The 25670-nt window shown below is 38.1% G+C and overlaps 1 protein-coding gene across 5 annotated transcripts; it reads right to left on the bottom strand.

The window, feature by feature from the left end:
* Positions 1-1659: 1659 nt before the first annotated feature.
* LOC146473202 (ribosome quality control complex subunit NEMF-like) lies at positions 1660-25670 on the bottom strand. 5 transcript variants are annotated; one of them, XM_085118440.1, is made up of 31 exons: positions 25491-25670; positions 23126-23194; positions 22078-22180; positions 21046-21171; positions 20312-20457; positions 18957-19024; positions 18685-18774; positions 18301-18374; positions 17520-17596; positions 17316-17391; positions 16563-16703; positions 15999-16046; positions 14901-15061; positions 14123-14210; positions 12706-12767; positions 12500-12563; positions 11843-12035; positions 9783-10150; positions 8656-8828; positions 8251-8338; positions 7708-7745; positions 7209-7332; positions 7011-7076; positions 6371-6448; positions 5561-5954; positions 4968-5005; positions 4832-4870; positions 4197-4303; positions 4071-4114; positions 2595-2674; positions 1660-1831 (listed from the first exon to the last, which is right to left on the bottom strand). In XM_085118440.1, exons 1-31 carry the CDS (start codon positions 25547-25549, stop codon positions 1754-1756), a joined length of 3360 nt encoding a protein of 1119 aa, XP_084974566.1. In that variant the 5' UTR covers positions 25550-25670; the 3' UTR covers positions 1660-1753. The 5 variants fall into 5 exon arrangements, with proteins under 5 accessions (XP_084974566.1, XP_084974567.1, XP_084974568.1 ...); XM_085118441.1 differs by having other exon boundaries at positions 7011-7064; XM_085118442.1 differs by having other exon boundaries at positions 7011-7061.

Genomic DNA, 25670 nt, shown 5'->3' with positions numbered 1-25670 from the left:
ATTACGCCGTGTGCGGCTGCAAAATAAATGCAACTTTCAGCATTGAAGTTTCATGCTTTAGTTTGATTGTAACTCAATAGTTGAATCAAGAAATGATTTAAATTCTAAGCCAACGAAAACTAAAACTGTAATCACACGTTCATATTGAAATCACCAAGAAGCAGTCACTTTGCCTTGATAATGATGGCAGTAATTTTATAGTAGCATTTGAAGCAAGACTTAGTATATTTTCTAAAACGACAATAGTGATTTAAATAATCATGTAATGAAACAAACAACTAAATTATTTATTTTGAAAAGTAAGATAAGACAAGAGCCAAGAAGAAACGAGAAGTTCAGCACTGGGCGAGATGTCAAAAAATTTCATCCCACACAGTAAACAAAATTCCACAATTTGACGACTTTTTTCTGCTTTTTTCGACTCCGAGTTGTATTTTTCTACTTTGGTTATCAAAACAGCGAACATTTCAAATGAGTTTCATGTTTCGTGATTTTGGTACACATTCAATTTGTCATTGAAGAGGGTTATGTTTGACATAGACTTGCCACTGTCGTTTTGAGCAACACGTTAAAAGACATCCGTATTGAAAAAAAAATGTGATGGTGTGTAAATGGTAGACGTTTTTTTTTTCAGTCAGTGCAGGCATACTCGGAAAAAAAGAAAATCCGGTTTCTCCCAACAGGAGTTGAATCTATAATCCTTTCGGATGCTCTACCATGGTGTTACAAGGGACTGAACGCGCTGTAAGATTAGTTTTTCCTTTTTTTAATGAAAAACAAACGTCTTGATGTCGTTGTTTTCACCTAGTGTGTGATATTTTGCGATTTTAACTTGTATTAATCTTAATTATTTAGAAACCACAAGCGAAGTTATAGATACTTATATATATCATGTTTTGTTTTTTTCTCTTTAATTTATGTAGGATACCTGAAAATTAGCTGGCGTTTCATCACAGCCTCACTTTCCCTATAGCTTAGCGTCTAACACAACAAACATGTATCTCCTGTAATGGATTTTCTTTTTGCGAGTATGCCTGTGTTCCTGACAGAAAAGATACCTCGAAGGTCACTTTTCCATTAATGGCAGCGGGAAAAGATGGCCAAATTGCATTCAAAACGGCGACCCTAGGCGGTCAAGATGGAAATGAATACTAACTTGAAAACATCGGGTCGACGTTTTCAAGTTTGTCTCTTGTATCTTTGATAAAAATGGGAATACTTAACTTGTCTTGGCATACTCATTCTTAGAAAATTCACTTGATTTCATCTTATTGGTGCTGGTCATTTGTATATGTAATCGCACACGGTAATTTCAAGCGAATGTGCATTAAAAGGAAAGAAAATGCTTGCGTTTATGGCAATACTTTCAAGAAAATGAAGAGGATTAGCAGCGTCTCAAGCTACTATTTCTCCGAAAAAAAAGCAGACAGCCGCCGTGGAAACAATTTCCCTCTGATAATGCTGCGCAGCTGCTTACTAGTTCTTGTTTGGCTTGGAAAATGTTCAACTCCTATTGTGGCATCACGTGGCCCGTGGGGAGTAACATTACGTGACAGCACATTGCGTGACCGCTCAAATAACGGCTGCGACGGGCACTGGGAGCAAACTGGAATTAAACCTAAATACAATTCAACACAGCAAACAGCAATCGGCTGCCTATTTTAAACTGTAAAATACTTGGCTGGTTTATTTTCGGTGTAAAACTGATGTATCTCCCACATAGTGGTAGTCCATATTTATTTACTTTGCTGCATTATTTTTTCTTCTTTCTCTGAAGATTTGGCGCCGAAACTTTCACTTTTCCTGGTATGTAGCGTGCGAGGTCGTTATCCTAAGGAAAGAATATAGAAATTTAGTTTAGAGATAGCACATATCCGACTACCAAGTCCAGTTGGTACTCATATCGATCGTCCATTTCGAAAGTCGACAGGTGTTTTCGTTTGGGAAAATCCGAGTGATCCGGATTCCTTGAATCCTTTTATTTCAAAATATTTCAACAAAATGCCTCATGGACATTGTCCCACAACCGCGGGGGACGGGAGACCCTGGGAACGAGGTTGATTGCCCCCAGTGACCATAAATGTTTTATGGCGCCAAAAAGGGAGAAAAGTCGACAAGATAATTTTCACAAAATTAAACTGTTTAATTATATATATTTTGAAGTGAAACAAGCTTCGATTACGAATGTTTTGGTTACATCAGTTGAGTTGGTATGGTAATTTGAACACCATAAAGAAATTCAGCACTGGAATCTCTTTACGGTGCCAATTACTTTAGCAAGACTGTTGAAAAACTAACGTTCGTTTCTACTGCCCACCGATGCAGCACCACAATTTCTTTAAAAACTAAACCCCTTATGTAACTTCGATTACTGTCGCTAAAAGCTAAAAACAAGACGAATGTACGCCACATTGCTTTAATTTTTATCAGCCAAAATTTGAATTGTTTGCATATAAGGCATACCAAAGTGTCCACATAAAGAGGAAACAAGATTGGCTAATGCGATGGAAGCCGATAAAGAGCATGTCTGCAACATGTGCTATTCAAGGCAATATTTTTGAAAAATGCAAATTTTCAACAGCGGGTAAGCTTACCTTTAAACTTTTAATCAAGTCTTTCTCTAGTTGGGAAGCTTCTTTAGAAAACAGAAACGTATTCAACGCCGTTTTGGCCGCTGGAAAAAAAAAAGTTAAAAAAGTAAAGGAAATTCAAATTTGATAGCAATTGGGTACACCATTGTAGACGGCAAAATAAGACAAATACAGGAAGTCCGTAAAACGATAAAGCATTAAGAATTAAAAGCGTTTAAGATATTCTAAGCAAATAATCTAAAAGTGTTTATTTTTTCGAGCAAACTAAGTCTAAAGGTAAACCACTTTTCATTTCTCTCCGATTGACAGCAGATACGAATTGGACAGAGCAACAATAGGGAGCTTTTAGTAACGAACGACGGCGAAGGCAGCGAAAACGTCACTATTAAAATGAATTCGCGTTTTGTCAAACGTCGTCGCCATTATTCCAAAATGCCAAATAAAGGTTAAATTTCCTGGAATTGAATTCTTGGAGACCGCACCCAAGTTTAGAAAGAGAGAAAGAAAAATTCGTCGTCTTGTGCTTACAGTTACGTCCCCATAAAACTTCCCATCAGGAGATTTCACGCCCTAGTCGTACGGTTACAGCAAAGAAGTGTACCAAAAAGTGTAATCCCAGAAAGACTCTGTCTATCAACAGCTACAATCACTACATATACGAACGGTCCCTATCTTCGCCAGGGCACAGTCGACTTGTGATTAGATAGATGCTATATCCTAGGGCGGTGCAGTGTTCAGCGGTTGCGCATGTGACACGTCCGGGAACATTGAGTGAGCGAGCGGGGAGTGTTCGTAATGTCTTCGTGTGGAACGGTTTGAATAAAGTTCTAAGAGTGGTTTTAAGGCCTTTGTAGCGGTTACTTTACTACAGGCGACAGATCCTATCTTCCGCTATGAAATTTTTGGTAACTCTTCCATGCAAATTCAATTTTTAATTTTAATTTTTTTTTTAATAATAAAGAACAGATAAGAGATTACAATAGGATGGTGAAGCCAGAGGCTTATGTAGTACAGATAGTTAAGCGAGAAAAACAGAACGATGTTATAAGATGTGTTGCTTGCTTACAGTACCAAAGATAAATACAATGTTGTTCGTATGTATGTAATTATTACAAAAATACTACAAAACATCTGCCAGCTCAGTTAAAACACACTCAGGAACTTCATGCAATGGCTCACATAGAGCGGTTTTCAATTGAGTGTCGTAAAACCAAAACCAAAGTAATTACTCTGCCCAATAGCAACAGATGTAAACAACACAACGAGCCAATCAGAATTCGAAGCAAATCCATGTGACTGGCGCCAAGCGCGGGAAAACACGTGCGGCCAAAACACGGTTGATTTTGGTTTTGTTTCTCATTGGTTGAGAAAGTGGCGCGAGTTTTGTTAACCAATCACTGAGCGAAGTAATGCAAAACCAAAGCAAAAGCGAAATTACTTTCGACACTCAATTGAAAACCGCTCTAATAGGCTTCGTACCTTTTCCCCTCCGAGCTGTTCCTGGAGTTAGCTTTACTTTATACCTGACAAAGAAAAACCGCTATTAAGTAACAAGCCCGTTGAAGCAAACCATTCTAAACAAACCACAGTTAATAGTCATCTTACTTGTAGTTTTGAATCGAGGTGTATGGCGCACAAACCGGAACGGCAAACAACAGCAGATCGTCAGGCAGGGGGCATCCGGTTAGAGAGTCAAGGAGTGATACGGATTCCTATGAAAGAAACAAAACAAACATTGAAAATAACTCATAACATAGTTGCCGCTAGATTGACAGAGAAAATTATCAAAGTTTTGAAAGTCGAGCAGCACCATGGAAAAATGGCAGAGGTGAATCAAGGTAAAGGACAAAGAAAAGATTTTTTTCGGGGGGGGGGGGGGGGGGGATTGGGGGCTTATTTCTAGCTGAAACGTTTTCACTCCGGGTTCGTTGGCTTCCAGGTATCCACATTTTTGGATACACTAGTGAATGTAGCAGCTCAATAACTTCCCTCGGGAATCAAAGGTTAAAACCACATTACATGTAGCCTAGGGTTTGTTCACATCTCTTGATTTTCATTCATTATGAGTTGGGAGGAGAACGACTGGCGTTTATGCGCATTCAGATTTGAACGGTTTCTTTAAACGCCTGTAAATAGGCTACATTACGCGAGTCGAGGTTTAACCCAAAAGCCAAGGGGGAGGGGGGAGGACGATCTATTGATTTACCGACTTGACGTTTTAATGAACGAGAAAAACATACTTTTGGTGTGAGATCGTCTCCTTCATCGTCCGATACAACCTAAAACGGAATGAAAATAGAAAAGATTTTAAATGAAAGTTCCCGAAGTAAAAGAAAGAGTTAAAGAAAATGATGACGGACAAGATTAAATACTTACAATAGTCTTTTCTTTCTCGTGTGACAAAGAATCATCGCCTAAAAAAAAGCATGACGTATGATGTAAAAAGAAGTATTACTACCAACTCCCCACCCCCCACTCACCCCAAGAGTAGGGGGGGTGGAGGGAAGAAAAGAGGTTATATAGCAGAAGATCATGGCAGTTAGACCACTGTTAATAGTTTCCAGTTGGCAGAGCACTGCACCAGTATCGCAAAGGTCATGAGTTTGAATCCCGTTCAAGTTGGAGTATCACTACCAACTCCTTCCCCAACCTCGTTCCCAGGGTCCTCTCCTGTTCAGGAGAGGACCCTGGGAACGAAGTTGCTCCTACCGCCGCCCCCTCCCCTCCTCCCTCACCAGCGGGGGAGGGGGAGGGACAGAGGTTTTCTTGCCAGACCGCAACTTCTGGTTGGTAGGGCACTGGACCGGCATCGCAGAGGTCACGGGTTCGAATTCCGTTCCACCATACGTACACCACGAAATTTGGCTTCTAAGGAACCTAAAAGAGGAGACAGGCTGGAAGCCGAGAGTGCCCGACGCGGCAACAACGTCAACCTTACTGCCGCGCGTTCTCGATTTTAACTTACATACCTTCAGCCGTCTCATTTCCCTCAGATTCTTTCTCTTTGTTCGCCTGTTCCTCGTTGCCTGCAAAACTGTTTTTTTCGTCTGCATTGCTAGGTTCACTTGTCTTCCCAGAGTGAAGGGTTTCGTCGTTATCTTCGTTCGTTTCATTTTGAGTTAAGTTCGCTTCGTTAGCTCCGTTTTTGTTAAGTTCCTCCGTAGACTGCTCATTATTTTCCGCAGCTAAACTTTGTCTGTTTTGTTCTACAGTTAATTTATTTTGATCCGACAACGCAATTGTCTGTGGTTCTCTCTTTCCAGGTTTACCGCTGACCGGTCTGTTCGCTCCTCCTGATCCTCTGCTTGCTTTTTTCTCCTTCTTTCTTTTGTCAGCTTTGGTTTCCTTTGCTGGTCCAGCAGACTTTAAAATTATGGGAAAAAAAACGAGGACAAATAAAATTAATTCGTAAAGAGTTGCTTCTTCAGGATTAAAAATTCATGCCAAACATACAAGCTTTTGATGGAATCGGCTTTTTCAAGTGATGGAGTTTCAAACTCCATCACTTGACAAAGATGGAATCGTGATGGAATCGAAACCTTGTAATTTTAGACACTGAGAAGTGAGAAGGCAACTCTATGCGAACTGAAGAGTATGAAAGGATCATGAAACAACGTCTTTACTAAACGTATCATAGTACTGCAGCATGCAAGTCGTATATATGTTGTGGTTCCAATTTAAATTTTGCCTTCGTATTGTTCTTGGGTATGGTAACGAAGAAGGATAAAATTAAACCACAACAAATACAAACAAGTGTCAAGTAATAAGAGATTTGTTACCGCAAGTATTTCCATCTTCATCTGCCTTTCTTCTTCATCCTGCTCGCCATACTTCTCCTTAATCTTCTTGAGTTTTGCCTGACACGACAAAGAAGCACAAATAAGTTGTTTAGTCCCCTCACTTGAAATGCAGTGGTCAAGCGTGAAACTTTACTCCAAATTAACTCAATCAATCAATCAATCAATCAATCAATCAATCAATCAATCAATCAGCTTTTTTTGTTTAATGAGGGTGACACTTAACAGTCTGTTACCTGGAATTTGTAAAATGTTGGTTTTTGAGGAGAGGAGAAAACCGGAGTTCCCGGAGAAAAACCTCTCGGAGCAAGGACAAGAACCAATAACAAACTCCACCCATATATATATGACACCGGGAATCGAACCTGGGCTACAACATTGGTGGAAGAGGAAAGCTCTCACCACTGCGCCATCCCTGCTGCCCTTGAATTGTTTGTTTCATCGGTGCCAATCCAGGGTGGAGTAGTGATACCTTTAGTTGCTTCATGCTGCAGAAACTAGCATGAGAACGACGACTAACCGGCAGTCTACAACTCACGCGTGAATAAAAGCAGGACAAATGCGCGCAACTGATAGAAATAATTTGCATGCAAATGTCATCAAACAGGCAGGAGGTATCTACCTTCTTTCCTCTCTTGGGCTGTTGTTGTTGTTGTTGCTGTTGTTGTTGTTGCTGCTGCTGCTGTTGCTGCGGTTGAGCGCCTTTGTTGGATATCTGTAAACAACAACAGAGGGAAACGACTTAAATCTTTACAACTTCACATTGAATTCTTTCCAACATGGGGATTACGTGAAATTAAACAGTTAGCGCCCACAATACAAACACATGTATAATTACCTTATTTTTCTGTTCGTCAACTCGTTCTTCTTCAATTTCTTCCTCTTCGGCATCATTCTCCTGAGAGGGACCGTCTTCACTTTGCTTGGCTTTCTTTCGATTCTCTCTAAGAAGAATACAGCGACACTAGGTTGGTTTCTCCCATTACACTGCAAACAGTGCAAAACAGCCAGCGAAACAAGCGAGCGCGCGAGAAAAGTGTCTCTCGCGAGGAGACGCGACGCGCGTGGAAAAACAAAACAGTCCTTAAAACCCGGGAGGGGAGACGCACATTTTCGAACCACTTACTTAAAAAGTGGATGCAGCTGGTTGATCGTGTTTTCGTTTACGTTTGCAGTGATTGGTTAGGGTTTTCTAGTCTGGTTTTTCATTCACCACAATCAGCTGAAAATTGCTCAGTCTAGAGGCAAAAGTACCGTTTGAACCTCTTGGACATGAGAAGATGAAAGTTAAACTGGACATGAGCTTTTTTCATGCATACCTTCTCTGTTTCGCCGACAGACGCTGTTTACTCGCAGGCTAAAGGAAGAGAAAAAAATGACGTCTAAATCAGAGGATGATCCTCTAAGTGACGAAATAACAAATAAAGTGAGATTTGTGAAAGACGTTTTCTCTGTCATTTTGGATCAGGGCGATCGGTTCTTCATATTGACAAGAGGTTTCCCGCTGTTTGCATAATTACACATTCCTGTAGGAAGGTCCTACATAGTCGTTCTTCCATCCCCTTTCTGCTAATTATTTTACCGTTTCTTGTAGTCCTACATGGAAGAAAGAGCGTTCTCCACTTCTGTAGGTATTACGTGCGTATGCTGTTTTAATAACTAACTACATGCCACAACAGAGTGAGAGTGAACGAGAGTGAGTGACATATGTACACAAAAATCTAGTCCTAAACATACCATATAACGAAATAACGATCTATGCAAAACCAAGAAAGAAATCCTCATCTTTAACCGTTTATCTACGACTGTCATTTTTGACAAAAAAAATCACAAGTAATGAATTCGTTAGGGCACAGCCATACCTGTTTATTTTCATCAAATGGAGCGCTCTCGCCTTCTTCACTGTCTTGTCTGTTACTGCTTTTACTTGTACCACGCTGAAGTTGGATTCTAAAGAAAAAGAAACCTTTCAACTAAGCACTGAGCAATCAAAGTATAAAACTGAAGGGAACATGAGTAACAAATGAGGTTCGGTTTGAAAAGATGATGATGATGCTGATGATAATGGCGATGATGGTGATGATGATGATGATGATGATGATGATGATGATGATGATGATGATGATGATAACATTAACGATCACGATGATGATGATTTCGACCTTCCACGCTAAAAACCAGTTGTGATGAGGCTCAATGAAGGCGACAACAAGCAAAAAGTCGAATGTTTTGCAGACTACAAATAAGTAAACCCAGTTATGACTTACTTTCCTTCCTTTGTGAGTTGCAGATCAATACTTGTGTCCGGAAACAAACTGTCTTCTTCGTCTTCGTCTCCTTGATCTGCTGATTGTGGCACAGCAGAACTCATTTGATTTTCATTTTCATCGCTGCTGTCGTCGTCATCCTGAATGGCAAGCTCTTCCTCTACCTCTGCCTCCTGACAAAATCCGAAAAGAAATTAAGCAAAAAGGATTTGGCACATAACTCTACTTAGGTCTACAAAACTGTGATGATCACTCGTTTATCAGTTATTTCATCAGTTCAAATATATCAGTGAGTTTCATTTGTTTCACCTCCATATCTTCACCTCCACGGGTATATTACGAACTCACAATATGACCAGCTCCCAGCTGGCTTGATAGCTCAGTTGGTAGAGCAATGCACCGGCATCGCAGAGGTCATGGGTTCGAATCCCGGTCAAGCCTGAATTTTATTCACCGCAGCCTTTCTTTTCGTATCTACCTAAGTTGCATACAAAACTGTGATGGGATTTATTTATTCATTCCTTCATCTACGGTTCAGAATATATGAATTTCCTATATTTCAACACCATAGAAACAAGGAAAGCCGACTAACAAAGTATACATAATCAAAAACCCAAAATCACAAACAAACCACGTTTAACAGTATTGTATTTACAGAACAGATGGGTGATCCCTTCAGCATTTATAAACAAAATACTGTTATCAAAGGGAGCCCTGACTATAAAAGTACAATTACATGTACATAGCATTGAAGGATAAAACTCTAGAAAGTTTAAAGAAATACCAATTTACGACTATATACTAATAAAATTAAAAACTATACAATAGAAATAACTATTTGAAGAAATTGTTAGAAACGACGCTATCATTGTAATAAAATGACTTCTTAGCCGATTCAGTACTTACCGAAGGTACATGTAAAAAAATTGCTCTGTCGGGTTGTCCTTGGAACTACTTCCATTTTAGCTTTGAATAGATCACTCACAAATACGACAGTTAGACTGCTGTTTTGGTTTCTGTGGGCTCTGCGCCTTTTAAACAGCAATCAGTGACTGGTTGTAGCTATGCTGAGGAAGCTAATTATGGTAAAAACAAAACACAAACGTTTTAGAAAGCGTTGAACTCACCCCAATCAACTCAGCATCCTCCACGGTTCGCACTCGCCTCTCATTCACGTGATTCTCAATACACGTTTCATCCAGTCGAAACATAAAACCAAAGCCCATCATCAGGTAACAAGGCGGTAAAAAGTTCTTTTTGCCCCTGATCATAAAGCTCCCTGTGGTGAGGTACTCTCCCGTGGGTGCGGTTTTGGACACCTGCGAATGATGTACCCACCAAGCGGAGGTCACAATCCGTGCCTCCCAGGCAGCACTGTAGGACACTGCCATGCAACCGGCTTCATTTAGGGTCTTTGGTGGGACGGGCTGGCTGGTGGGGTTCTTTATGACGACACTGGTAGCGCCGTGCAAGTCCGCGTGCACGTACAGATCACCTAAGGGGAGAAAGCACTCAATTTGTAACAAAGTTCCGAGAGAAAAGAAAGATGATTTCCTTTGTTTTAACTTTGACTTTCCCCAGTTTTAGGGAATTGCTATTTGCTACAACCGAGGTTTCTTTTGAACTCTGGGCTTTAGAGTGAATTCCCAGCAAATTAACGAGGCTATTTGTGAGCTTTATCAGCCACTGAAAAGCTTCTTCCGCCTATTGAACTTGTTACATCTGGCGGGGCTTTGCTTTCGATATTAGCAAACGGGCGAGTTAGGGATTACTGATTCCTTGTGTTCACAACTTTACAGACCACGGCGGAAAAGGCTCACAAACATCAGAAATCTATACAAAGGCATATAGCCAATCGAAGGTGGAGAAAAAGTCACTGTATAACTCAGTCGAGAATGCCGGACTTAATGGTTCTTGAACGCAACTGGCCCAAAATAATAAGATTTGTCTTCTTTTAAGGACGGTGCCTACTAATTCCGAAGTATTTTTGCGCGGTTTATGACTATTCGGGAAAAGGAGATCTTAGAAAGGGCTATTGGAATCCAAAAAGAAAATTAGGGGTAACCACGCATTTTTCAGAGATAATTAAACATTAACATCTCTAAAAATCGCCTAAATATAAAGCAATGTATGGGATTTTTTCCTAAATTGAAGCTTAAATATCTCTGAAAAATGCATGGTTACCCCCAATTTTTTTTTGAGATACCAAAAGCATTTGGTAAGTTCTGCTTTCTCCGTATAGTTTTAAACCGCGCAAAAATATTCCTGTATTAGTAGGCACCACCCATAGGAAACCCGAGTATCTCGCGATGCGCAGAGCGTATGCGCAGTAACAATAGTAGGCGCCGTCCTTAATTGGTTCACGACGTTCCTGCAACTTTAGATGAGTTTAAACAACACGGCCCGGTTGTTCGAAAGCTGATGAACGCTAATCCACGATTAAACGTTAATCGAGGTTCTTCATCTCAATCGTTAAAAATGGTAATTTCAAGCTAAAGGTAAAGAAAATTCTAAGTCAAGAATGAGGGAGGAAAATCTTTTGGAAGAATCTTTATTGATTAGTAATTAAACTCGAGTCAAAGTTCACGTTACTCCAGGATTAGTTTAATCGGGCTTTGAACAACTGGGCCCAGGCAACCAAAAGAGCAATTTCAATTACTACTGAACGACTGTCGTAAATGTAACGCCAAACACAAGAAAGCGTAATCCGTGCTTAGCGATGAGAAATTTGTTTGTTGGTCATGCTTATGGTTTCGTTTGTCATTTGATGGGCTCAGAGAAAATCTCTTGACTAATTGGTTCGAACAATTTCTTCAAGTTTTATGAATCAGGGCCCGGTTGTTCGAAAGCCGATTATCATTAACGCTAATCCCCGATTAAAAGTTAATCGAGGTTTTCACCTCGCTCGATAAAAGTGTTTTTAAAAGCTGATAATAAGCCAAAGATAAAGAAAAGTCTAAGTCAAAACTGATCAGCAAAAGTCATTTGGAAAACTACTTGTTGATAAGCAATTAAACTCAAATCAAACTTCACGTTAACCCAGGATTAGCTTAATCGGGCTTTGAACAACTGGGCCAGTTGTAGATCTTCTCTCTGACATGATGTCCTCATTAGTACGCCACAAAAACAGCCCGAATAAGCTCAATCTTACCGGCCTTTGAGGGGCTAAAATATCAAATATACCAACCTTGCTCCAAGTGTCTTTTCACCAAAAGTTCGTTTTGTTGCTGATCCCGACCACCAATGACCAAGTAATTTTCTGAACTTATAAACCAGAAGAACTTCTCAAACCAGTACGTCTTTCTCGCCTTCTTTATCCTAGTTGTCGTCTCCACCTCTTTGAGGGTTTCCTTCGTTTTTCGTTCAGCTGACTTCAAAGCCTGGAATCAAGAAAAATTCGTTTCAAAACTCGGAATGAGCGGGACATATCTCTCTTTTCCGCAGACTCCTTCATAAGATAAGGAGCGAAAAGTCCAAAATGGACGGAGAAAAAGAGGCGCGGGAAAACGACGGGAACGCGCTCTTCAACCTCGTTCCCAGGGCCTCCGCGATTTTCAATATGGAGGTACGCAGAAGACCCTGGAAAACCCTGCGAGAACATTGCATGAATCGTGGAGTATTTTGTAACGACACACTTGATTTTTTCCTTCGCTGCATTTTTTTTCCATTCGGAACCTAAATAGTGAAAACTAAAAGAAGGATGAAATGGACCACAACAATAACTATCCATAATAATTGTGTGCGCTTTTTTAACCGAAAGGGGAAAAAAAAATGATTCGGAAAAAATAGCAAACATTTACTACCAAGCTGCAGCTGTAGTGAAGCAATACGCGAGGATACAAACCTTTTCGGAAGCATCGATCGTCTTTTGTTCTTTTTTGGAAGAGAATTTCTTCTTGTCGTAAAAGCTACAAAAGACAAAAAGACAAGAGGTAACAGAGTAAACAAATACAACCAGTGCCTCAGACGAAACCCCACCCTCCCCCCCCATCCCCTCCTTACCCCTCCCCCCGAAAATAAGACGACAAGAACAACAACTGCGTTCCATACCTTCGTGCATTCGCATATGCCGACAAAGCTAAGTTGATGTCAACTTTAGTAAACTTTGGACCCTGGGAAGGAAATAGAAAACGCAAATTATCATCATTGCAAATCGTGAACGCTTAAACTTCAGCCAAAAACATCCAGGTGTCATTTAAGAAAATTTCCTAAATTTTTAACCCTGGTAGGGTGAGAAAATTTAAACAAGGCTGGTTGACAAGACAAGTCAATTTCGGATTTAGTTGTTAAGAAAATCTCAAGATTTCTTCGGCAAAAATGACAATTCAAAATTTCGTCGCTCTGGAAAACTAATTATATTTGTTTTGAAATATGTCGTTAAAAATGTGAAAAAAGGCCAGCTAGCATTTTCGTAAAGCCAACATTATAATCTGTAGGACGTTAAAGAACCCTTGGCACGTTCGAAAAGAGTAGGGCGTGGAGTTCCCGGTGTCATGGTCTATCTGATTAGAGCCGTCATTGGTCTGGGTGGGTGGGGTGAGATCATACATGGAATGAGGCGGCAGCCAGAGGCGCCTTCTATATGTCGACGTCCGATCTCACCCTCTGGTTCCTCCGCAATATGTAACACTTGGTATGTATCTTTACCAGTGAAATAAACCGACAATACCAACAACAGCTCACACATTTGAGGAATAAGATTCCATTTTAATCCCTAAAACTTTCTGCAACTTAAATTTTCAGAACAGATCAAACTGGATTAGCTTACACAAATATGCCTTCAAAAGGAACAGAACGATCTGGGAACACAGGAGACAACATTTAAAGTGTTTTGCTTAAATGATCTCGTTGGGTGCCCGAAAATAGTTGTGAGAACGACGTAGTGGCGAAAACAAGTCCTCGAAACGTAGGTGTTTCCGTTGTTGTTGCTGTTTTTTTAAAAAATCACGCAAGAGCTTAGCTATCATCATTCAAAACAACTGCGTCACGTTCCTCGCTCACAAAAAGTAAAATGAAGCTTTCTGGGATATCTATCTTCTCAGTACTTCGCTAAAAACTTGAAGTCAAATCATGTGTAGGTGGTTTGCATCGCCGCCATGTTGGTGGACAAAACAAAACAAAATTTGTTCACAAAGTTTACATAAAAATGGCAGGTTACTCCCAGAGGAGAAAAATCTCATTGTTCCTGTCCACCAACATGGCCGCCATGACGTCACATGCAAACCATCGATTTGTAGTCGCACTCCTACTCATCACATCCTACGGAGACACTTCGTGGGCGCGTCACGCAAGGAATGCGTGACGAGCCCAGAGAGCGTCTGCGTCAACCTCGTTCCCAGGGTCTCTCTTCTTCCTGGAAATGAGGTTGCGCCTGCGTAAGAGGCTTATTACACTTGTACTAGAATCTAAAGGGCTCTAATAACCACCATGAGGAAGAGCTACACCTGTATATTACAATGCATGGTACCTTCTTCTTCTTCTTTTTCTTTTTCGCTTTGATGTCCTCTTCCTCCTCGTCAGAATCAGAGTCAGAGTCGGAAAATTCATAAGGGTCTCTGTGTGAAGACAAAATTACCGATGATTACTGGCAATATTACCGATAAAATGAATACATTCATTGATACTTCAGAAGGCCAGAGCGGTGAGCTGAATATTTGTGAAATGGGCGTGGCTAGCACTGTGCACTAATTTTGTCTAAACTCTATTAAATTCACCTTTTAACTTTTGTAAAACCAAGATAATTGATTAAACTATTAAACTTGAGATGTTACTGTTTGCAGCAAATAGGCCATAACTGTTGACTAATACAGAGTATCTGGAACCTGAAACTGTGTTAAACCAGCCAGTACATGTATTATGCATCGGTCCATTCCGGCAACGCCTGCTCCAATATCTATCTTCCACAGAGAAGGGAATATTTGTCATTAAACAGGCTTTCCCATTGTTGCTTTCTAGTCCACGTGAAACTTGTTTATATTCTTCGTCTGGATAACAAAATTCATCGCTCTCGTGTTAAACCTCCAACATGAAGGTTTGAACAACTCCTACTTAAACTTAATTTAAAACATTTTTGCTTCGTTTTTGTCAAAATTGACACACTTTGCTCCTTTCAAACGTACGTTGTAACTCAAGCGGTCCATCTTAGCGTTCCTTATGGGAAAATTCGGACCGCTCAGGAAGCCAATCAGAATGCTCCTTTTCAGCGCAGACCAGTCCAGCTATATGATAAGAAAACGATATCTGACCTGAGATTCATGGCGATATGGTTGGTCTCCAGCTTGAGTGCAGCAATTGCACAGGCCACTTGGTCTCCCTGTAACTGAGCTTCTTTGACGATGTTATTGATCTCAGACCAGTCAATCTGATTGGCAATGGCGCTATTAACAATCAAGATGGCCTTATCCACCTGGAAATTGAAGAACGTGGTTGTGATATTTCACACGTAGTTGCTGCAGATGGTCTTTAGAATTTACACAACGTAATGCACATGTGTAATAGGAAAGCCCAGTCGAGGAATTGAAGGGTTGAGAGTACAACCGTCTAAGGTGGGAATTTTCAGCTGACATTTAACGTGTGACCTCCAATTTATGTGCAGTCTACCCTGCAGTCTTAGGCAAGTGAAATTTCTAAATCATTTCAAGAAATTGTTAAACCATCATTTTAGTTAATAAAGTTAGATACACGGCATTCATGGAAAACAGGTGTAGTTTAGTGTAATTATGAGTAAGACTTCTTAGATACGTTTTATTGTTATTAAATATTGTTATGTAGTTGTATTTTATATTGTACCAAAACCTGATGGATTTTTACCGTGTTAAAATAAAGATTTGAGATTTGAGATTTTGCTGATCAATTTGAACCTTCAACATCCACCTCGGGCACACCCAAGGCATTTGACCATTTTCCGTACCTGGGGGGTGGGGCATTTGTCGTGAAAGGCCTACCAGAGGGTGGGGGATTTGAACTTTACCTGGGTGGGGTAGGGAAATTGCACCTGAAGTGTCAACTTTACACCTTTCCCTGGCATGGCGGAAAAGACGTGGTTCCTGATTCATGGTCGAGTTCCTGATTGGTGGGAGGCGAAGGAGGGGGGGGGGGGTGGGGGTAAGGAATGTCGCTTTTGTGTGCGATTGGGTCACCAAAAGTAGTCTCTCAAACTCACAGTGTTGAGATACTGTAGCCTCCCACGCAGTCGTTTTTAGAGGACTCGTATTACCTCTTCCCCTTCCGTATTCTTCTCTCGTGGAAAGGAGGTAATACGAGTCCCCTAAAAACGACTGCGTGAGAGGCTAGAGATGGTGACGCTTGACGAATTCGAAAAGATTTTCTTGAGAGACGCTCACCAGTTCTAAATTGAGTTCCACAAGTTCTGCCTTGAACATATCCAGATCCTTAAATTGACAAACGAAAGCAAAATTAGTGTTGGTATTTGTCAATCCTGAAATTAAAACAATTTTCATTACTTTCTCATCTAAATACAAGCTTAGGAGCATCTAAAATTCATGACTGCTAGCACAGCTGATTCAAAATTTCCCTGCTTGCAGAGGTCGCCGTCAGAGACCTCTGCTAGCAGGCAAATTCAAAACCAGTCTTTCAGTGGAAATACACGTATCAATAAAATTGAACTTAAACATGTTACAAGCCATAAGTAGCAGTCTTTGGTCTTGTGCTACCTGGCTGCAGAGTAGGTTAGATTTTACCAATTAAAATGACTACAGCAACTATTTTTTGTGACTTGGCAAACAACGGCAAAAATATGAAGACCCTTTGAGATTTGTTGCTGGGAAAAATAGTTGTCTTTCTTAGTGGTTAACGTTTGTTGATAATCGTGGAAAGAAAAGAAAGGCTCGACACTGTTGGCTCTAGAGACTGAATTAATGTTTATAAGTGTTTTGGTATAAACTAACCTGAGACTTTTTTAATTCTGTGATTCTTTTTTGGTGATCTTGTCTGATGTTGTCTAGTTTTTTCAGAGCAGACTTTTCTTGATTCAGTGCCTTCAAGTCAATTTTCTGTCCTTCCAACTTCGAAAAGAACTCATCCACAGCCTAAAAAGGTATTACCAGGATTTTAAATACACTGAAGTACTGGAAAAACAGCATCGTACAAAGCAAAGTAACCATATTTTGAAACGGGAATGAAGTCGAGCCTAGAATGCAATTTGATAACAACTTGCGAGTAACAGAAAGTTAACATGAAATACATAAAAAAATGTAAATAAAATAATAAATAAATAATTTTGGCTAGATGCCATATAGTGCCTTATTTGTTTTCTTTTTTCAAACAGATATTTACAACCAGCCAAGATCAAGCATACATTTAAGTTATAACTTAGAACAAAACTTACAAAAACAAGCCCTGAGTTTTTGGCCTCCAAAGATTTACAGTTTTTGATGTTACCTCATTCTAGCAGTTGCCTATGAGGCCATGACGCCAACCAATGGAAATCAACGTAGGGACTCCCAACAGAAACTTGTGACAAAACGATCGATAGAAATTCGCCTTGTAGGAGTTACTAACCTTAAATCAGTGCTATGTTGTAATAAAATGGCAGTGGTGGAACCACTGAGGAAGGACACTTCTAACAGCTGTGGGAAGTTACAGTGAAGGCAACCTTCCTACAGATGCTACAGTGAATTAGCTCCTAACTTTGTCTTTACCTTGTCAAATGACGGAAACTCTACATATGGACCTTCCTTGTGCTGATTCAGAAGAAATGGATGAAACTCTTGATAGCTTCAAAGGTAATGGGATGATAGAAAATAGGATGTAAGGCTTGGTGTATTTATTAAATCCCAAGGTTTAAAAGTTAAAAAAAAAAATTATAGAAGTATTGACAAAAGTCGCAACTCTGAAAGACATACGTTAGTAGTTCATCTGCAGCTCCATGCTCCGTCACTTTACCAGACGGCTTGTGTTCTCTTTTTTGGACAATAAAACCCTACAAAGTAAAGGAAAATTCGCTATTACATGTATCATTTCACTGATTAATCCATACAAAGCATGGTGATAACTACAATTTATTACTATAACAACACTAAGCACAAAAGTTCAACAATTTCTTATGGCTTACAATTGGTAATACCAGCAACACACTACATGAAGGTGAGATCAGTGAAAGTAGGGAGCATTAGCAATGACGATGGCGACAGCAGTGAAAATGACATTATTTTAAAAAAAATGGATTTGCGTTTTTTCAAGCTTCATCGCAATAATCCCAACTCTCTTTAAATGTCAAATAAAAGTGAAATTCCCTGGAGTTGAATTCTTGGAGACCGCCTCAAGTTTAGAAAGAGAACTGAAGAAAATTCGCCCTTGTCACGGTCTGTTTATGTCAGTCCACAAAACGTCCCATCAGGAAATTTCACGTCCTAGTCGTGCAGTGATGGCAAAGAAATGTACGAAAAAAGTGTAAAATGCAAGCGCAGAGCTGTTGTTTTGGTTATTGAGCCTACTGTTTTTTGTTACTTTCTTGTTGCTGTCGCCATCGTCATTGGTAAAGCTCCCTAATTGTGTGCACGTGTCAAATGGCAACGAAATTCAACAAAATAAACTTCTTATATTGTATCTACTTGTATAAATTAAAGTAAGAGCTACATGTATAAGATTTCTCATCTTGCATTTTTCAGCTATAAGATTTCTCACCTTGCATTTTTCTGTAAGGGTCTTGTCCAGAAAATTATCAGCTTCCTTTAATGCCTCCATAACTCTTACTAGGTCTACAGAGGCAGGATAATTATGGAAAAAGAAGAACAACTTACAGTGTACTAGAAACATTTTTTTACATTTTATTCATAGTGAGTGAGTATTTGGATGAGTAAGAAGAGAAATCGAAAATTCTACATAAACCTGTTATTTACAGGATGTCTCTTTGCTCTTCCTATTTTAGAGTGATACAATGGAAAGCTACATGTGATAACTGGAAAAAAAAAACAATACAAAAACATGCAAAATTTGTCTTGCAATCCACCACAAATCAACCCAAACTACCAGTAAGAGAATAAATTTTGTAAATTCATGGTGTCTTACCTTCTTCAAGGTTAAATCCTGACCCAATCTTCACATTCCCAGGGAATCCTTTCTCAATGAGACAGTGTTCTAATAGTGCAGCACCATAAACTGTTGATTAAACAAATATTTACTGACAATCACTTTTACTCAGAGACAGCGTACAGTGTGAAGCATACATGTATCTATAAAGCCAGGCGACACACTTTCCCGTGCCATTAATAATAATGTTGTAGACCAGGTGATAGTTTTTCCTATGAGTTCATGGCTTTCATTATGTAACATGTCCTCACCAACATGTGGATTTAAAATCTTCTTTAACTCTGTTCCCGCCTTGCTTTCCATTAATATTTCTTTAAGTCTAAAATTAAAATAAACATTGATAATGATTGTTGTACAATGGCATCATGTTTGCTAAACAGAAATGTCATTAATAGAGAATAAAAGTATGATGAACAAAATTCAGTAGAACAAAAGTATACAATCATTCAAATTGAAGAAAGACCCTCACAGTTACTATGCAACTTAAGCAGTTGCAAAGAGAAAACCTGAAAAAAATTCAGGCTTGAATGGGATTTGAACCCATGACCTCTGCGATGCCGGTGCAGTGCTTACCAACTGAGCTATCAAGCCAACTGGGAGCTGGTCATATTGTGAGTTCGTAATATACCCATGAAGGATGAATAAATAAATGTAAATAAATTATATGAAAGATATATTTGAACTGCAGATGAAAGATCAAATAGAAGAAAGATCCTTCTTCTATTTGATTTTTCACCCGTAACTAGTTCAAAATATATGGTTCATATATTAACATTCAAAAGTATATATTATTACACTACACTGTACTGTAATTATACATTAAGGACAGTTGAATTATAAAGTTATGTTTCACTTCCATCTCTTTACCTCTACAGGTTTCTTATGAATCAAGAAAATCAAAAGCTCCCAGTTAGCTTGAAAGTTCAGTTGGTAGAGCACTGCACAGGTATTGCAGAGGTTACCTTATTATAGGAAATTAACGCTCGTGTTAATGAAGGTATTGGAAATGAACATGACTTAAATTAACATGAATTGCAGGAAAAATTACTTCCCAATAAAGGAAATTAACGCGAAAGAGATACTAACATTTAAAAATGAGGGAAATTAACGCGACTGCCACAAAGAAACATAATTTGTTGAGACTACAGGAGCAAATATCTTTTAACACTTAGTGTAAAGATCCCAAATGCAAACAATGTTTGTGGAATTGTTCCTAACCATTGGGGTTAAGCCACAGAATCTTGAGTGTTCTTTACAGTGTCCATCATACCGGGGGATCTCCACCCTGATAAAACAGTGCTTTTTCCTTTCTGGAGTGTATTGGGAATTTGGTGCAAAAATAGTGGAAATTAAGGTCATGGAAATTAATGCGCCACTTAATTTAAGATGTGGAAAGCGTTAATTTCATGAACCGTTAATTTCCTATAATAGGGTATCACAGGTTTGAATCCCGTGCAAGCCTGAATAATTTTTCAGGCTTTCTTTTTGTAGCTGCTTGAGTTGCATATATAACTGCAATGTCCTATCTGTTTATTTAATTCTTTTATCTGCAGGTCAAATATATGAATTTCATATATATCTACTTTCACAACTCAATAACTGGCACCTTTCTTGGCCCATAAGTGGTTGCCTTTGCCTTGCCGAATCTACAGGGTATTTTTCACGCACTGCAAATCTGACCTCTTCAGCATCTGTTCTTGTTCTTAGAAGTGTCAAAATTGTGTATTCATAATCTGTAAGCACAATGTTGCCCTAAAATAAATTAAGATAACAGATAAGTGAAGATCTGAGAGCATTCTTAAACAAACATGTTTCAAATTTTAGTTTGTTATTTTGTTTTGGCTCAGTTTAACTCATCACTTTGATTTAAAAAAGGCCAGAGTTACCTTTAGTTAATAAATTACTCAAGTGAGTTTTCACCATTTACACTATTTTTAGCCAAAATTGTCAAGGGAAACTCAAAGTAAAAGGAATGCATGTATTCAATTTCTGTAAGTCCTTTAATCCTTTTTTTTTTTTTTAAAACAAAAGAATCCTTGCAATCCTTTTATGAACAAAATTGAAGAGCGGCAGTGGAGTCAGGTCAATTTTGTTGAGATGAAACAACAAAGGTTATACAATCTCATGGAATTTTCTCTGAAATGACAGCAGAATTTAAATAAAAATATATAAAGGACTTACATTGTATGTTTTTGTCTGCCTCGTTTAAAAATAAGAATTCATACACATACATGTACAAGTAAAACAAAATAACCCCATAAAATTTGGCATATTAAAGGCATGCAGAATTATCTGAAAAAGTTATAAAAGAGAATTAAATTTTTAGTTCAAGAATCTTACCCTGTCATATAGTTCAACAATCAAATGATAAGCGGCCTCATCTGATCCAAACTGTAAATCCACAATACGATCAATGCCCAACTGAGAAATGTTCACCAGTCGACGTGAACGAATGTGCTTGCGACACTGAAAATAATGAAATGACACCCTCTCTATTACTGCATGTAATATTATAATTAATAAAATGGTCATTAAGGCTGTAACACTCACATAATTACAGTATTATTATGACACCTGTTACAGATGAATGCCATTGATTCACAAGAACCTTAATGTTATGGGTGGTCTTCATTTCACTCACAAAGCAAGTACAAGGTTGTCACAGGTCATGGGTGTGAAGTTCAATGAATTACTGAATTAAAAAAATACTGAATTAAATCAATCAAAGTGGTAATTATAGTACTTTCCATAATTGATATTCTGTGACCAGTATTTTTGAAATTGACAAAATATATAATTACAAAATCCCTTATTTCAAAAATAACAATTGTTTCCCAACTATTTAACTTTTTTTCTGTTAATGCATCTTTTTGGAGAAGATTTCCAGAGAAATGTTCAAGATTCCATTCAAATACCAGACATTACAAAGAGGAATTTGAATGTTCTTTTCATTTTTAGAAATACTGGTCATACACTTTACGTGACATATGCTCAGACTGTAACCTGAGCTCTTATACAGTACTTAAATAATTTAAGTAATCCACATTTTTGTTTACATGTAATCAATTATTAAAATAATATAAATTATATAATATAGCAAGTACATGTAATAATTAAAACATTCAAGACATACATGCATTGATATCAGCACTATATCATGTATAACTAATTATTATTATTATTATTATAATTATAATTTCAATATTATTTTGTATATAATTATAATTACGATAATAATAATAATAATAATAATAATAATAATAATAATAATAATAATAACAAAGAAAATGAACAACATAGCATTTTAAAATTAATAACTATAAAACCATTAAATTTATAGACCAATATATAAATAAATTTTATTTAAATTACCTTCATTGAAAACCCTGATGGCATGATGTTTTTGGGCCACTCAAAGTCTGTTGTATTAATTCTGCTACCAGACTCAAGCAACAGCATGACTTTAACATCAGTCCTGAAAAATTCAATGGGAATTTTGTGGAAAAGAGAAAGTTATTATAATTAGAACTTAATTCATTAGATAACATACTTTTTGATGTTGTTTATCAGCCAGGAAGTCCATATTGGGAATAAGTGTACAAGTTATTATTTTTTACTCTCATGCAGTCTTGAGTATGTTACTGTAGTCAATGGCAGGACTTCAGACAGAGGGAACAGTTCTTCCCAAATTATATGGACTGACCAAGGCCACTGAATTATTACATTTTTAATTTTTCTACAAGAAAACAAGGCCCAGGTCTTGCAGCCATGTTATCACACAACAAATCTGCCTGGGTTCCCACGCAAGACCGGAAAGTTCTACTTGATGCTGGAACCAATCAGATTGCATGATTTACATAATTCCACCTGCTTGCACACTGTTACTGTACTTTAATATAATTATTATACTTAAAATTGAACTCCATAAACAGTTGATGTTAAAACATTTTACTATCAGTGATGACCATTCATTAACTGCTTTTAAATTATTTCAAAGTTAATGCTCCCACCCCCCCCCCCAAAAAAAAAATGAATGTCCCATGGCCTTTGAAATACTATTGATCATTCTAAGATACTGATCCATATATATTAATTTTGTAACAAATGCCTCAGCAGCAGTTATTTAATGAGAAGCATGATAATCATCTATTTTGTAATGGTAGTTAGCAGGTGGATAGAGGTAAACAGCAAAAGAGATATATTGATATTAAGGATGGTGCCTCGTTAAAAACAATATACAAATAAAATTAAAGTAATATTGAATTGGAAAAGAAGCATGATCATCAATAAACATTTTCATGTACATTGAAAAAGAACAGTACGAGGAAAGCAAGAGTTAACAACAATATTATTGATAAAAATTAATAAACTATAGAAGATAGAAATATTCTTAATTATAATTATTTATTTATAAACTTACTTTCCCAATCGAATCAGATAGGTCTTGTTATCGATGTCATATACATTTGCCAATCTCATTCCAAGAAGGCTGATAGGAAAAAGTAAAATAAATAAATTATTTTTAGTGATCGGTAATATGTACATGTAGGTCAAGGAGGAGGGGGGAGATAAATTTTTTAATTAACTTATTTGAGTGTGTCTAGCAAATTTACACTATTACAGAAGTAGTGAAATCTTCATTAAGTCCGTTAAATTAAACAACAGCAGAGCAAAAAAATAAGTTTAATAAATACATATAAACATGTGAAGAAAAACAATCAAGCTGAACAATGTTTCGGGGTCGTCATGGCGCCATTATCAAGTTCGAAGTAATAAAAGTAAATGAAGTCAATGTAAGAATATTCAGACATTTTCTTAATTTTTTTGGTGCACTATTTCTGACAATGACTTCATTTATTTTTACCACTTCGAACTTGATAATGGCGTCATGACGACCCCAAACTGTTGTTCGGTTTTATCATTTATCTTCACATGTCTATGTACAACTAAACCTTTTTCTAATTAATAAAAACATGAAAATTAAGACATATACCCAAACATCAAGTTCTAAATAGCCCATTTTACAGTTGTGTGCTTAGCTGGGGGTGACCTTGTCTTTATACAAACCTCAGTGCTTTTCATATGTAAATGCAAACTAGTTAACATAAGTTAGAACAGCATGATCGACATATGAAAAGCAGTAAGGTATGTATCAAAACAAACCCCAGCCTTGTTTACAATCCAAGGCCAGGTCACTAAGCCCACAACTGTAAAATGGACTATTGGAAGAAACAAGCACTAAACTGACTTTAAGAATTCTTTGAATTTTATTTCTTGATAGAGCCTTTACACAGTAGATCGCCATCCTAGACTTCCATTGGAGCACCATAAAGAGTTACAGTCGACACCTGATAACTCGAACCCTCGCTAACTCGAACCTCGCGCTAACTCAAACCAATTCTCCTTTCCTTTCAGGTCATTTTCTATATAATTTTACCCTGGATAATTCGAACTCCCGGTAACTCGAACCTTTTTCAATTTCCCTTGAAGCATACCCCCTTTGTCAGAATGATGTTGCAAAAGATTTCTCAAGACATTAGCACTTAACTCTTCTTACAGTGGCCAGACTACCTTAATTATCTCAATATCAACTCTTGATATATGAACCAACCATACATTTCCACTCCCCCACCAAGGTGACATAGTACTGCAGTTTCTATAGAAACTAAACCCCCTTATAAATTCAGTTGGAGTACGTTTATTGGCCTTTAGGTGCCCAGTTGGTTTAATGGCCCAATGGCAGCAAGGAACATCTGGCTCCATTCTGATTCTTATTTGCTATACAGTCAACTCCCTTTATTGCAGACACCCTTGGTACCACAAGTTAGTGTTCTTAATAGCAAGAGTCGATAGTAGCGGGAATTTATTTCAGTCAAATGTCCGTAATTTATTTTGCCGGGGATTTAGCTCAATACGTATATTTATTTATCAGGATGTCTGACACATAACTGTCTATCGACACTTATAACTGTTGACCGACACTTATAACTGTTGACCGACACTTATAACTGTTGACCGACACTTATAACTGTTGATCGACACTTATAACTGTCGATAGACACTTATAACTGTCTATAGACACTTATAACAGTCTATCGACACTTATAACTGTCGATCGACACTTATAACTGTTGATCGACACTTATAACTGTCGATAGACACTTATAACTGTCTATAGACACTTATAACGGTCTATCGACACTTATAACTGTCGATCGACAGTTACGTTGATCGACAGTTAAAAGACTACTGCGTATCACTACTGAGAGAGAGAGCGATAGGAAAAGGAGGGTCCTAAAGGCAAGGTTGCTTGAGAACCAGGTGTCCACTCTTCCTTTCTACCTGTACAGCATGGGTGGCCCTGCAGGAGTCGAATCTTCCTCTGGCATAATGCTGGAGGGGTCATAGAGACACACAAGCCACCCCACTGCTGCAAGGTAGTGATCCCATCGAGGGATGTGTAGGTGGAAATAAAGTATAAATGTAGGGGTGCTGTGAATAGTACAAGCGCTTGTGAAGAGAAAAAATAAAACTTATTTAGTTTACTTATAGTCAACTGTAAACTTGATTTTGATGGTTCCTCTGTATTGATTCTCAAGTGCTTGCTAACAAATTTTAACTCTTAATGTTAAAATAATTAAATCATCTAAAAGTACAAATAAGCTTAAACTAAGTGATATCCAAGCTACTGTAATACAGTGTATACAAGCTTAATTAAACTTATATTGAATTTAGCTTAAATTGAAAGAGAAAATTGAACAATAGCCACACCACAGTATACCCACCTTTCTCTCAACTCCGTTATCATAGCACAAAGGTCAACTGTTGTGAATTTCGACTTCATTTTGCTGACTCAAACTTGAAATAAACTTCAGATAACTTTAACGATAAACGCCAGCTCATTCATCCACGGTTTCATCCACCTTCATCCGACCCTTCATCCGCCATTAAAATTTCAGCGGTAC

This window comes from Pavona decussata, unplaced genomic scaffold (genome assembly GCF_977016875.1).
Source record: "Pavona decussata unplaced genomic scaffold, jaPavDecu1.1 SCAFFOLD_94, whole genome shotgun sequence".
Taxonomy (NCBI): Eukaryota; Metazoa; Cnidaria; class Anthozoa; order Scleractinia; family Agariciidae; genus Pavona; species Pavona decussata.
The sequence above is the reverse complement of the archived record's forward strand: the minus strand, read 5'-3'. Positions and strand labels throughout refer to the sequence as shown.